Genomic DNA, 15,013 nt, shown 5'->3' with positions numbered 1-15,013 from the left:
GACCTACGAATATTAATATGCGAGGCGGCTGCTAATTCTATCTTGTTTGGTAGTGTAGCTTATAAATAGACCTGCGAATATTAACATATAATGCGGCTGCTAATTCTATTATATCTAGGGGTGTAGCTTATAAATAGACCTATAAATATTGACCTATACCGCTTAAAGTAATACTTTTATAAAAATCTAGACCGACAGCTAGCATTATACATTTGATGATAATTTTGCTTGGGATTTCTTAAATATCGCACCATTAAAGGAGCTACCTTTTTAGTGTTGTAACTGTTGCAGTATTATTGTAGGTAATAACTCTAATATTTCTCTTTTGGAGGTTAGTGCTGCTGGAAAAAAATGCTAGGTCTGCGCTTTGCTCCTCTATGCTGTTAAACGCCACCTTAATAGTAATAATGACCCAAATGTTTATATCGTTTGAAAAGGGTTAGGGTTGGAAATAGGAAGTAAGGGGTATTAAATTCTCCGGTTATATTCTAATTTAGGTTAGTATCTCCAATTTATATATACTGGGTAAGGCTATTACTAACTATATCTTTTTATTATAGAAGACTTAATTAGTTCTAATACTGGCATCTAAACTAGCTTCTTAGTTCTTCCTAAGGCTAAGAGCCCTATACGTTTTACACTCCTTTATATATAGCTTTGTTAGTGCGATAAGTTTTATAACTATAACGAGTATAATACCGAATCCGAAGCAGTATTACTAACTAGGCTTCTCTACGTTGGGGATCCCGATCCTAATATTGTGCGCCTCTACTATTCTAAGAAAAAAGACAGAGTAAAATACGTTGCATTATCCCACTGCTAGGGCATACTTACCGGCGAGAATAAACGTCAATTCTGTATAACTAATAATAACATTAAAGTATGACTAAAAGTCTTCAGTTTCTCTAAGCTGCTAAAGATATTTCGGGACGCAGTCTGAGTAACCTGGGAGTTGGGCATCCAATACCTCTAAATCGACTTACTTTGTATAATTTAGTAGAATAAAAAAGACTAGGAGTACGAAGCTAAGCGTATAGAAGACGTCTTCGCTTCGGCTTACTGTACGATCGCTATAACTTTGGCTGTTGATTTAAAGGCGGGATTCCTTAAGCGGAACGTAAGTAGTAAGTATATTTATGCTCTAGACGCCTTAGGCCGGCGATTCTACGTCTATATTAACATTGATGATTTTAATAACAATATAGAGAAGGCTTAGCTTAATACGCGAGCCTAGGTAATACAAGAAAGAGTTTTATTACGACGAACTATCTATTTTAGCGCTAATTAGATATATTTTAAATGTGGAAAAGGGATATACTGCGAAAATCTTATAAAAATAGAGAGGTAAGAGCGGAAGCAAGGTCTAATAGAGCAACACCTATCTAACTTAAATATCCTGCTTTTTAGCTTATATCGGAAGGCGTATTTTATACTTGATCCAAAATTTCTAAACCGGCTCCTTAAATTAGGCTTACGACGTACTATAGAGTTTATTTACTTTCTATTTAAGGACTACTTAAAGCGCGGCCTTTTAAAGAGAACGGATAGAGCTGTTATAATATTTGGATTAGAGACTCGCGTTGCAAATACTTTAAAGTCTAAAAAAAGATATAGTATCTTTACGAATTACCTTTACAGGAATCTCCTATGGCGGCGATATGTTGATTAGGAGACGGAGATAATTGACTATAAAACCTAGAAGATGCTATTATGGTTATAGATGGTATATAATGGGGGTGTTAAGTTTATAGAAATTCTTTTTGGCAGTATTAATTGGATTAATAACCTCTGATTTGATAAGAAGCCCTATTTTAGGTTTTTCGGAAAAAAGGGCAAATATGCGCTAATTACTAATATAGGGAGGTTTGACTACTGTAGTCTATAAAGAAAGGAGAGATGCCACGCTATTTTGGACTTAAGTGAGACGGAAAGGGGATAGATTTAGTATGATATTACTGGGCCTGAAGACCTTTAAGCTAAACGGTATGTTGTTGTTAGGAGGAAAGTTTATAAAGATTAGTATTGGCTAAAGAAGACGGAATATTATATATTGGTTATTAGGCCGACTAGTACAGATAGCGAGTATAAGAGGGTTAGAGTTAGGTTAATTTAGAGTGACTATATAGTTAGACAGACTCTTGGTATGCGTGTTATATAAATAACTTCGTACTAAAAAACGTGGTGGAAGAACTGATGCATATATAAGTTAAATGTTAAATTATAAGGCATGGTCTATATATAGGCTTTATCTACCTAACTAAATAGATAAACCTATCCGTATAAGATGTTACGGAGCATTATAGTAGGTGATAAAGGCAGTTTTTATTATTATATAGTTATCTAATTTGGCGTTTAACTATTCTAAAACAACTTACTGCCAAGACTACTGCCCTATGTGACTCTCTAATGCTAATACTTTGACTTAGTATAGGACGGATTTAATGGCAATATAATTAACGGTATTTATAAGCTGGTAATTAAGTTCTAAAATACTTTAAACTCGCTACCGCTAGTAGGGAGGGCGGCTGACCCGCTCCGGCTATACCCTTACTATAATCTTCTGGAATGGATGGCATTGTAAAGAGATATAAGGATTATTTCCGATAATAGACGACGGTATGTAACCCTAGATAGCGTAGTGCCTTGCCAAGTATAGCCACTATTACGGCTCTGTTAGTACTCTTCCCTTACAACTATATATGATTTAAAACTCCTTATATTCCTTAAAGTCTAGACCAATATGCATATCTATAGCTCTAAAGATTGCAGTGCTTATATAAGGAACCGTTTGTTGTTTAACTATATAATAGTGTATTACCAAAACATATTAAGCCTTTTTACCTTTATATGCGCTTCTAACGATGGCGTTCTGCTAATAATACTAAGCCCACCCGCTAAAGCGCAGGCTTTAATTTCTATAGCCGCCGCATTTTATCTTAGCTTATACCTCTTCTATCTTATTAGGTTTCCTTTAATGACCTAAAACTAGCTCTTAGCTGCTGCTTGGTCGAGGAATCGGCTATAGTAAGCTTAAAAGGTATAGGGATGGGGTGGGCTTAATTATGTCTTTTATTTGGTTAGCAGAGGGAATAAAGGCGGATTTGGCGTTTAAGGGCGAGGTAGTAGTATAGAGCTGTCTTTCGCTAGAGGCTATTAAGATTATTGTGTATTAGACCGTATTTCGAAGTTATATAATAGCTGTATAAGCGGTTTTAACGCAGAGACGTATTTACTGACTAAATAATCGCCGGCTAATTATTAACACTGCTCCTAATTCTAAGCCGGATTTACTTATATTCCGAGCACCTGTGTAATCCGTATAGCTATAGATCTTATAATAAATTACCCGCGGATAATAAGGTGGGACATATAGAGTTATCTTGTATTAGCTAGGATTAGAGACTCGCTCCTACTAGAGGTACTAAACGGCGTGGCGACCCTGTATAAATTTGCCCGCGATAGCGCGTATAAGGCTAATAATAGCTTCCTAGTATTAGAGGGAGGTTTTAAGGCTAGGATAAGGTCGTTTTATAAAAATTTGGAGCGAAAAAGGCTTAACGTTGGCGCTATAGGGAGGGAAGTCTGTTACGCTATAAAAGAAGGCGCTGTATAAATTAGACTTAGAGGTAACAATACAAACGTAATTTTTGGGGAAGAGTAGTTTATAGATATTTAGAATTAGCTATAGCAGATTATTTTTATAGAATTATAGTAATACTTGTTGTGCGTATAGGCTTTCCAACTGCTAAAAGTTAAAGTACCCTTTATTTGTCTCGCTATATAGGGTGTCTCGCTATGTAGGGATGTACATTATTCTATAAGTATACTATATTTTAAGATTGCTAAGGTTTATGATTATAATAGGTGCCGGACCCTTACCTAATATTTATAACTGCGAATATGCCTTACTTCTCGCGTATTATTAAATTTAAACCAAAGAGCTACGGAGAGACGTTATTAAAGAAAGGGACTAAGCCTTGAAAACGCTGGCTAAGCCTCGTTTCGCGGATCTTATAGTTAAAGTGGTATATTAAAGTCACTTTTTATAGGACGCTTTAATCCGACTAGTCCTCCGCACCCTTTGCTAAAGTATAGAAACGGCGAGAAGATCTATAGAATCTCTGTGTTTATATCGATTTTGACTATATATAGCTTCTGGATAATACGGTTACAAAGCTTTATATAATACGCGATTATAATACCGCTACTATTTAAAGCTAGAGGCTCTGGTTAAAGACACCGCTAAATATAGGAAATAAATATATAGCTACCGTCGACTATTTATGGGTCTAGATATAAGAGGACCTATCTTAAGTACGGTTTCCATCCTTTAGAAGTGGCGGTAATATACCTATAAAAGATCTATTAGGAATTAGGAAGGAAAGGGAACTCGCTTTAAGGGTGTATAAAGTGCATATTAATGGCGACGAGGAATTATATATCTATAAGGAAATTGGCAGGCCTCTTTATAAGCTAAGGGATAGTGAGGTTTTAGAATAAGAGCTACGAAACTTGGAACTATTTCGTGGCACGGAAGCTGTTGTTTAGCTAATCGCTGCTATTATCTCTAAAAACCCATATAAAACTATCGATAATAGACCGGCCGTCTTACGTGGGATTATTCTTAAGTATTATCCAAACGGCACTATATGGGATATACTATGGTTATAAAAGAGGGAATGCCTATGGGGACAATGGGCACTGTAGATAGCTATTGCGCTTAACCTTCTTTATTAGAGGAACGTTCTGAATATAGATCTAAAACCTATAAATATCGTCATTAGTAAAGAGAATAACGCTATCCTTATTGATATTAGTAGGATTAGAGGCGTAACTTAGGAATGGCTATCGCCAGAAATGCGGGATTTAGACGACCTATTATCTTAAACTGTGGAAGTAAGAATGTAGAATGATATTTAGGCACTTAGAAAGATGTTCTTAATGATAGTAATTGTTTTAGGCAATGATACGGAAAACTAGCTCCTTAGGAGTATTGCGATAGATGCTACCGCATAAGATCCCTATTTGCGACTCCCTCTTTACGAGATTATTTCTAAACTTTTAAAGGAAGGTATCCTTTAGAATTTACTCTAGTTAACCGCTTTAGGGTCAAATCCGCCGTCTGTGCGGTCGTCTATATAGTGTTTAGCGTAGTTCTTAAGTATATACTAGGCTATGAATAGTAACTAATTAGGACCGTCGCGAATAAGTCTAGGCTTTTTATCGCATCCTTTAATAAAATAGAAACCTCCTATAGTGCTTAAATCTTCTAACCTACTTTTATATACCTCTTCCTTTTTCTTAGCCTCTTTATAGGGATTTATAAGGGTCTTTATATAGTGTCTATAACGGCTAACATGGGTCTGGAACTAGCACATAGTATAAATAAAGTCTTGAAGTTACTGTTGTTATAATAGTAAAGCCGAATTGGCTATTTTAAAAGATTTCTAGCAGACTGAAGTGTTCCCTAATAAAAATGCTGCGCTTTTTATAACGGTGATATAGTTATAATGGTCGGCTACTACCGCCTTCTTAATGTAGATGGAATATTAAGATACTGCCGAAATACTGCCAAATTGCCTTAGAAGTAGCCGTTGGGTCATACACGCCGTCGGGTTATATACGCCGTTATATCGTGCACGACCCAACGGGTACTTTTAAGGCATTTAGTAGTATTTTGGCAGTATTTTAGTGTTCCATCTATATTAAAAAGGCGGTAGTAGCCGACCGTTATAACTATATCACCGTTATAACCCTATTACCGACGTTATACGGGGTAAATTAGTATACGGAGATTAATTAATTATGGTAGTTATAAGGAGCAGTATATAGATATGTAAGCCCTATAATATGCATCGGGGATATAGGGAATGCTCCTAAGCGTGTGGATCGCCGCCTAGGGTAGAATATGACAACACCCGAGGCTTACTTCCAGAGTTGCGGTTATATTGTGGAGAATCTCTCCTCCGCCTATATGCGTGTGGCTGCCTAACTAGCTACTACTGCTTAACCACTAATTAAGACATTAAGACTAATTGCCGCGCTAATTGCTTCCCGCGACGGTAATAGTAGCGCGTTAGGATAGATGTGATAAAGCAATAGATGGAATAAGAGATGGAAGGGTTATTGTTACTTAGAATCTAATTACCTAGTAACTGCACGTAGCCTTGGTTTTGTATAGCTGGCCAAGCCTTAGTTCTTATACTGGAGCTAGCGACAATAGAGGACTCTCTGCAAGTTCTGGCGCGGACTATTATAATGCCTAGCGTAAACCGACTAGAATATGCGGCTACCATAGCTTAACTATAGTTGTCGCACCTTTACGCAAATGTCATGTCACGTAGTCTTTCTCCCATGTGCTAGCAGCACGTCTTACGACCTCCTAGAGTTCGTAAGGTGTACTGCTGAGTTAAGCTAGCATATCGCTGCTAATTGGCGGGGCGTTCTAACTTTCGACTAGCTTTGTGGGGTAAGTTTAGTTTATTATATAATTTATCCTATACACGGATCTTCGAACTTATTACTAGTCGCCACTCCCGCTCTTACAATCCTCCCGCTCTTACGAACCTCCCACTCTTACGAACCTCCTATTTATACGATCCTCTCGATCGCACGGTTCTCTTAATTATACGATTCTCCTATTTTTACAATTCTCCCATTCTTACGATTCTCCCATTAGGCTTAGATTAGAAATGCCTCGTCCTCCTAGCGCAGTAGGCCTCTTTTTACCCGTAGCACACCGATACCGTTCTACGCCAAGCCTACGTTAGGTTAGTGCGTCTGGCCACTATACTACCACCAACTCAACCGTTAGAGTGCGGTATAGCGAAACCCTGCCACCTTTACTGACTCCACCGCGCCGCACCCGCGCCGTACCGATGTAGTTATATCCTTACAACGTACTAAGCCACTACTTACGATATCTCTAGCTGAGCGGCACGGCGGCAAGCTTAGTGGTAAGGATTTCCTATTAGACTGCATTATTGGTTAAACCCTTCTAAAGGCCCTGACTTATCTATTACAGAACTATCGGCGCCAACCCCCGTACTATGTCGTAGGATATAGTGAGCTGCGTATTAAATAGGCGCTGCTCCCCGCCCGCCTCTTAAGTAGTCCCCCGTCTTGTTTACAATTACTAAATACTTAAACCACAACTCTTAGGTTTACGTAAACGTTAACGCTTAGAGCGGCCTTAACCGAACGAAATATTGTAACCGGCGTCAAAAAAGCGGAGGCTTAGTTATCCCAGCGGATCCTAACTACTGGCGGCATTTTAGGATAACCTATCGAAGATCTAGTTAACGAAACGAGCGTTAAGAGAGCTAGACCGAAGAAATACTCAAGCTGCTCTAAACCCACTCCGTTTACTATATCGACGGGTCCGCCAGCCGGCCACTTAAAACTTCCTCGCTAAGTTAAAGAGAAATCGCTAAACTACCTAAGACGCCGCTAGCTATCTTCGCTGTTATAATCTGAGGACCTTAAAGGACGTAAAGCTGTTTACTAAATATAGTAGTCCGGATCTGTCGGACCTAAGGAATGTATATATTGTAAAATACTTATTAACTGGCGCTAAAGCTAATAACGCTCTTTAGTACCCCAAACCTATCTAATCTTCTAATCGTATAATAAGCTCGAGCTAGTCTAGTTCTCGGGGCCGATAATAGGGTTTAGTAAATCCCCTAAGCACTAAGCCTACTACGATAAAAACAAAGAGCACCGGGGTTTATGACCGCGCCTTTTATTAACACCTTATTGATAACGCTGTTTATCCTAATGTATATAAATACCCTGATGGCAGTGTACCTACTGAGCCCAATAACTAGGAGGATTTCAAACAAATATTAGTATAACCTCGACCGTCTCTTTTGCTATCTCAATTTTCTAATAAAAAGTTTAGAGAATTTAAACGAGTAGATGTGTATACCGCCAAAGAAAAACAAGTATTAGAATTGGTAATTCCCATTATTGAAGGCAAGATCAAGGACGCTAGATGCCGCTCAGGGGGAATCCCGTTTACTAACCTTGACCCTTTAATAGACGGCACGCTTAAACCCAGGAACCCAGATATTTACTACAGCGCGCGCCCGGAATAGCTCACTCGAAAAGTCCGCGACAAGCTTAGTAGCCAAATCACTCCTTTAACACAGTACGACCTTCCTATCGCGTTAAACTTTTTCCTAGCGGCCAAGGGGCCGGATGGATTGCTAGCGGTAGCTAAACGATAGGCTTATTATAATGGCGCATTAGGAGCAAGAGGCATATACAGTCTTTAGTTATACGGGAAGGACGAGCCTGTTTCCGACAACAACGCCTATACTATTACGTCGATTTATTACGGCGGTACTCTCAAGATATACACTAGCTATCTTATTCAGCCAACTAGTTCTAGAGGCCGACCTAAATACTATATAACCTAAATTAACACCTGGGGCATAACTGGGAATACTAACACCTTTTAGCAGGGAGCTGGCGTGTTTAGGAACGCGTGAGATTGGGCAAAAGAGTAGAGGGATAAGGCAATTAAGCAGGTAAACGTAAGAGTAATGGATTAGACTTAGCTAGAATAGCCAGAGGGTCGCCCTAAATACTATATAACCTAGCTGAGATCCTTTACAATGGCCGATACTGCTAAGACTTTTTAATAGGGTGCCAGGGCGTATAGGAACCTAAGAGACTGGATAAAAGAGTAGAGGGATAAGGCGATTTAATAAGCGAACGAGAGAGCTAACCCTATTAAAGCTAAAGTACTAGTACTAGTAGGTAATCCAGCAGGTAATCTAGCGGGTGATACATTAGGCGCTAGCCCAGCTTTAAGTTTTATAACTATAGTGTCGGATATAGAGGCCTATACTATAAGCTAGGAATCTCAGATATCGCTAAATAAAGGGGACTTTAAGGAATCTAATAGTTTAATATAAGACTTTGCGGAATATAGAGTTTTAGCCAAACGTTCTTATTACTAACAGCCTTATAGAAAGCGACGCAATACCGAACGTTAGCGGTGCTAAAGAAAGTAATAAATCCGCCGTAGTTCCTGGCAGATTAGGGCGGAAGAGGAGGGGCAGGATTATAGGCTGTACAGACAGTATACCATAAGCTTAATTTATTAACGCGACGCTAGAAGCCGACAACTGGTATATAGCCTGCACTGCCTGCGGAAGTCTCCGTACTACAAATTGGATATAATTACGCTATATACTAGCTGCGCTACATAAAACGCGAGAAAATTAATAAGATATAAATATCGCAACTTCTGAAATTTGGATAAATCATCCTAGCTTGCGAGGCCGAAGGGGCCAGTTATTACCGCGCTCTTCGCTTTAGGCAGTACCATCCACAGCGTCCCTTTTTAAATGCCGTAAACAAGCTTCGGCGGCTGGTTACGCTACTATACTACAGTTCTGTTCAGCGCCCCGCCATTTTCGGCTTCTATAATTGTATTCATTTGTATAACCCTTAGTATAGATTAGGTTCGAATCTAGGACTGCACGCTAGAAGCTTTTTTACGTGCGGTTATCTAAAGGCGCTTTAAGGCAGGGCAGGAAGACAAGGGTTATCGGTCGGCGATAAACCGTTTGGTGGCGGACTTATCTTAGCGAGAGGGGAGCGTATACGCTTTAAAGTGCGAGCGAAAAAACAGAGGGAGAATAAGGGCATTATTCTGCGCGGCTTGGGGAGGTAGTCTATAGGTATATTAGGCGAAGGAGGGGGTAGGGTAGGGGTTTTTATATGCACCGCTAGCGCTAAAGACATCGTCCAACTAGACGTCAGCAGGACTTATAGCGTCGAGTAAGGCGAAAAGGCGGTGTAAAAAAGATCTAACGGCGACAGGAATTAAATGACGGCATAGTAGAGCATGCGAGAAGGCAACGTTTTATGTGGTATCGCGGGCCGCGTAGGCTAGGGCGGCTAGGCGTTTAGTGGAATAACTAGTTTGCCCTACAAATAAGAACAGGCCACGATTATGCGATCCCTTGTAGATCTTAAGAGGGTCATTTATAAGTGGTGAAAAAGAGCTATATATATCCAGCGACTTTAACCCTATAGATTAGGGTTAAATACATAGCTAAGATACGCGTTATAGCGGACGCCTTCCTATTCCGTTGCTTAATAAGTCAGCTCAATACGCATATAATGCCGAAAAAGATATTAGTGGGGCAAAACCGGCTATAGCGCCTCTCTATATGAACTTATCGTTGGGCATTAACGCCTAAGAGTAGCCATACACTTTTCTGGATCTAGTAACACACTTTATATTTTGTTACGCCCTTCCTTAGAATCTACTTTGCTAAAATACCCATTATATAACCTAGTAAAGTCGCTCTATAGTTAAGTCTACGATCCGCTATTACTTCTTGCTACTCTTTTCGCAGCTAACTATAGCATTCTTGCAGTCATAGAGGTATAAAAGGGCCCATTCCATCCCTATATTAGAATAGGCTAATAGTATTCGCGCGAATAATAGCCTTTCTCCCTTAATTTCTATACTAATGACGTTTTTACCTTAGCCCTAAAGTAACCCGGGGCTTTTTCCACCTTAGGATACGTATACAGTATTTATAAGCAATAAGCATTACTCCTTTAAGGACACACTTGTAGTATTTAGCTGTTACGACACTATTACTAGAGGATTGTGTATATTTCTTGTCCCTTGCCTTACGCGTATAGGACTAAAAACTTTTACAGCTAAGGTAATATAAGCCGTAAATAGCTATTAAGGTTCTATTTTAGGAGCTAAAGAATACTAATAATATAGGATAGATATTCTCTAAGCCCGCGTACCTCTACGAACATTAATAGTAACTAATTATATTTAAGGAGGTATATTAAAGATTATCTAAGCCTTTTAGAGCACAATAAAGCTAATATATAGTTTGACTTTTAGGGAGAGTAACAAGATTATATAGCGTTTCGCATATTAGTGCGGAAGATTATAACAGAAAAATCCAATGCAAAGGTGAATTAATCAGAATCTTAAATCCTAAAGTAGTGAAAGGCACCCCTCCGAACTGGGAATATAAGAATACTACGGTAAATATGATATACTCTATTCCCGCTAGATGCGAGGTAGAAGTAATAAATAGCTGGGTATAGCTAACCAAGTCCATTAGAGTTTGAATTTCTCCGTCACTTAAACTATTGCTCTATGACCTACCTAGATAGTAATAGAGACGTCTTTATTCTCTCCTTTAGGAATTATCTAGGTTATGCAGTCTGTTATCGTCTCTCCTATTATCTCTTTTATTTTCTATTAATTGCTAGCCTAGATCGCGTTAGAAAGCGGGCTTTCTAAGTTGTATATAAGGCTCTAGGGTGCTTTTAAGGACATATATTGGATTTCTATTGTAAATATTTTAGTATTTCCTTATAAAGTAGCTCTAAGTCCTTTTTAGCCTTTTAAAGTAGCTGCCTCTATAAAGTAAAGCTAATCTATATCCGCCCTATATAAATCCGGCTAAGCCCTCTAGGCTTAGCCCTACGTAGTTTAACGGAAAACCGAGTTTAACGGAAAATATGCCCCACTACGTGATTTTAAAGCTGTAGATTTATATATAAACGTTATATATTTAACTTTTAAAGGAAAAGTAATTAAAGTAGTGATATTAAAGCTTCTATATATTAATTATTACATACCTAAGCTACTTAGTTATGTTGTTACGTCTTTCTAAGCCCTCTTTTTTACCTCTCGCGCAGCCTTCTATGCTGTTGCCTTTGCTTCCTTTTTAAGCCTCTAGCTTACTTTAAGGCGCCCATTCTATATAGATATTAAGCCTCCTTTACTAATAACGCGTTAATCCTTTTTTTGTTACTTCTGACGGGCTTAAATAGCTGCCTATATATTATAGAGGTCGTCCTTAGCTAGCTTCTAGCACTAGGCATTCCGGTATACCCTACGTAATAGCTTCTTATATAGCCACTTCTCCTTCCTATTTAGTGTACTAGTAATTGTATATAGCTGTATAATTAAGCGCTTAACGCTCTGTAGGGTTGTTAGTGTTAATAGCGGCTTAGGAAGGGGTAGTTGTTATACTATAGGTGGAGGCGTCTAAGGACGTATAAATACGCGTTTGCGTAATTTTAATAGTATAACCTCTGGATTATATAGAATTAGCCTTATTTTCTTCTATACTAATCTAATAGATAAGGCTTTAAATATAGCGTTACGAATAGACTTTAGATAGTATAGAAATTCCACCTTATTAAAATCCGTGTACCTAGTTTAAGTAGCCATCTTAATAGCCTTATAATGGTTATACTTAAAGGGCTAGAAGAGAATAACATCTAAAGGCTATAGAAAGTGGCTTATATAAGGTGGAATTGCGAATAGAATAATGCGGTTCTCATTATAATATTCTACGAACTCCTTTATAAGGTGTAAGCCGTGCCTATTAAGGAGAAGTAGTTAATATATACCTACTTGCTAGGCCTTTAAATACTTATCAAAATGCTTAATCTACTTAAACGCGTAGTCGTCATTTAAATAGCCTACTATTTGCATACCTAACGCGTAATTATCTAAAAGATCTGTGTGCGTAATATAATAGTAGAGGATCTGTTCTCCCTTAAGTATAACTGCTGGTAGAAGTACGCAGCTATTACTACTAATAGCCTCTAAGTACGACGCGAAATCGCGATTTGTTTTACTAGCTAACTAAAACCTAGACTTCTCCTCTAGACGCGTTATAATAAACTAATTGCCTTTAATTCTAATACGAAATCCACTTTTATTAAAGTTATATTGATCTGCGTTTTAGATCTGATGTATATTTACTATATTATAATATAACTTATACTACTCGCTAATGGTAATAGGGTTAGTTATAACGGCGCGATTAATCTTAAGAGGCTTCTGTTTAACTTTATAGTAAGAAGGATTGCTTATAATAAACCGTATAGTCTAGTTACGCCTAAGAGTAGAAGGCTCTTCGCTATTACGTGTCGCTATGTAAAGAATTTGTTTAGCGGCACTATACACCTAATAGATAAGAGTAGAGTAACTAAGACGGTCTATATAATCGATATATATAAGGAGAGCGGCTTCCTATACTAGGTTAAGCTTACAATTAGGGCTACGTCGTTTTATCTTACTTTTAATGCTATTAATTTGATTTATAGACGCGTTTATACGGCATGGCCTTTACTTTGGCTGCCTTAGTGATATTAGGCTTATCTATACTGCGATAGAAATTAACTGCATCTTATACGTATGCCTCTTTAATTTCGTATTCTGTAGGCATGGTTGGGGTAAAGAAAATGTATAAGGAATTTGGTGTATAGGATTTAGGGTAAACATTTCTGTTAAACTCGGTTTTCTGTTAAACTGCGTAGGGCTAAGCCCGGAGGGCTTAGCCGGATTTATATAGGGCGGATATCTTCTATCTAAGTGGTTTCCACTTAAGGACTTTGGATAGATAATGATAATAATGATTTCCTATTAAATAGATAGTGAAATGGTGAACGAGCGCTAAGCATAGGCCATTCTATTATAGGTTTAGCGTAGTTATCCTCGGCTAGAGAAAATAGTACCTAGAATTTTTTCTTATAAATTAGACCCTTGTAGAAAACGGGGGGAGGCACGTGCGTACTGCTCCCTATACCCCCCTAAAATTTTTTATTAAGGGTCTAAGAGCTTACGGTCGCAAAATAATAGGTAGGGAGCTACTTAGCTAGATCCGTTAATAACGGATTATAATCTAAATGGGAATTATAGTGTAGTAGCCTAACTAATACTATAGGCGGACAGCGTATAAGAAATACGGACGCAGATATTCCGAATAAGGATAGGCCATAACTATACAATCCCTTAAGGCGTAAGAGGCTATATATAAGCGGTGAAAAAGGCCGTATATATCTAGTAAGTCCAATTTTATAGACTTGGAGCTAATATATAGTTATAATACGCGTTATAGCGGACGCCTTACCCGTTCTAATATTTAATAGGTTAGCTAGTTATGTATATAATACTTACCGGGCTAGAATATTTAGTAGGGCTATAGATTTTGACGGTAGCTTTCTAGGTAAGGTAAAACTGGCTATAGGCCCCGCCTAAGGGGCAGCCGCTTAGTAATTCTTTTATATAAACATCCTGTTGGGCACTAACGCCTAAGCAGTTATACGCTTTTATCGGCTTAATAATATATTTATATTCCCTTATACCCTCTCTTCGACTTTACTTTACTAATCGCTCGCGGCGTAATTTAGCAAAGTCGCTCCGCGTTTAAGCCTATAATTAATCTCTTTTTTGTGCTTCTTGCCTGCTCTATTTATAGTAACCTACCTATTACCTTCTTACAGTTATTAAGGTGAATATTAATTAGGCCATTTTATCCTTAGCTACTAATAGGCTAATATATCTTTATGTGAATTATAGCCTTTCTCCCTAGCTGACTTAGTGTCCCTACTAAAACCTTTTGCATTATATTATCTACTTATCGTTAGTTATAGCGGTTAGATATTTTAAATATCTATTTTATTCCCTTTAACGTACTTATAGCTAACTTATATATCTATTTAGAGAGGTGACGAAGCTCTTGCCGGGTAAGAAGAAAAGGATATCCCAAGTCATTTTTTCCCCCTTAATCCCACTAACGACAGGACGATATACTTTAAAGGCTGGTATATTAGGATTGTTAATAAGGAAATAGGCGATGTGAAAACATATATAGACAATATAGATAACGAAGTCCCTATAACTAAATATGCCCCTTATAAGATTCCTACCGGGTATACCTATTATATTAGAGGTGTGAGCGTATATTTTAAAACCTAGGAGGATAGTGCGAGTTGTAAACTAAAGATTTCATTTAGTTAGTATCCGTCTTCGTGACCACACTAGATAGTAAAAGAGATATCTTATATTTTATCCTTTAGGAATAAACTTAGCTAGCATCCTATTATTTCTAATTCCGGTTCTTAACTTCTTTTTCATTTCTATAGCTGACTATTTTAGACGGCCGTTCTAAATAGCTTAAGCAATTTCGATATGTTACTAGCTAGTGCATTTATATAT

At 38.0% G+C, this 15,013-nt stretch overlaps 1 protein-coding gene across 1 annotated transcript; it reads left to right on the top strand.

Annotated features, from left to right (window-relative positions):
* Nucleotides 1–14,545: 14,545 nt before the first annotated feature.
* Nucleotides 14,546–14,773, top strand: K441DRAFT_577860 (uncharacterized protein; the record flags this gene model as incomplete). The annotated part of the gene is made up of 1 exon (XM_067644266.1): nt 14,546–14,773. A coding segment is annotated over one exon (228 nt), but the record flags the coding sequence as incomplete, so codon positions are not given.
* Between the last annotated feature and the right edge of the window lie 240 nt (nt 14,774–15,013).

Source organism: Cenococcum geophilum (assembly GCF_001692895.1).
Source record: "Cenococcum geophilum 1.58 unplaced genomic scaffold K441scaffold_44, whole genome shotgun sequence".
NCBI lineage: Eukaryota > Fungi > Ascomycota > Dothideomycetes > Gloniales > Gloniaceae > Cenococcum > Cenococcum geophilum.
This window is presented reverse-complemented; position numbering and strand designations above follow the sequence as displayed.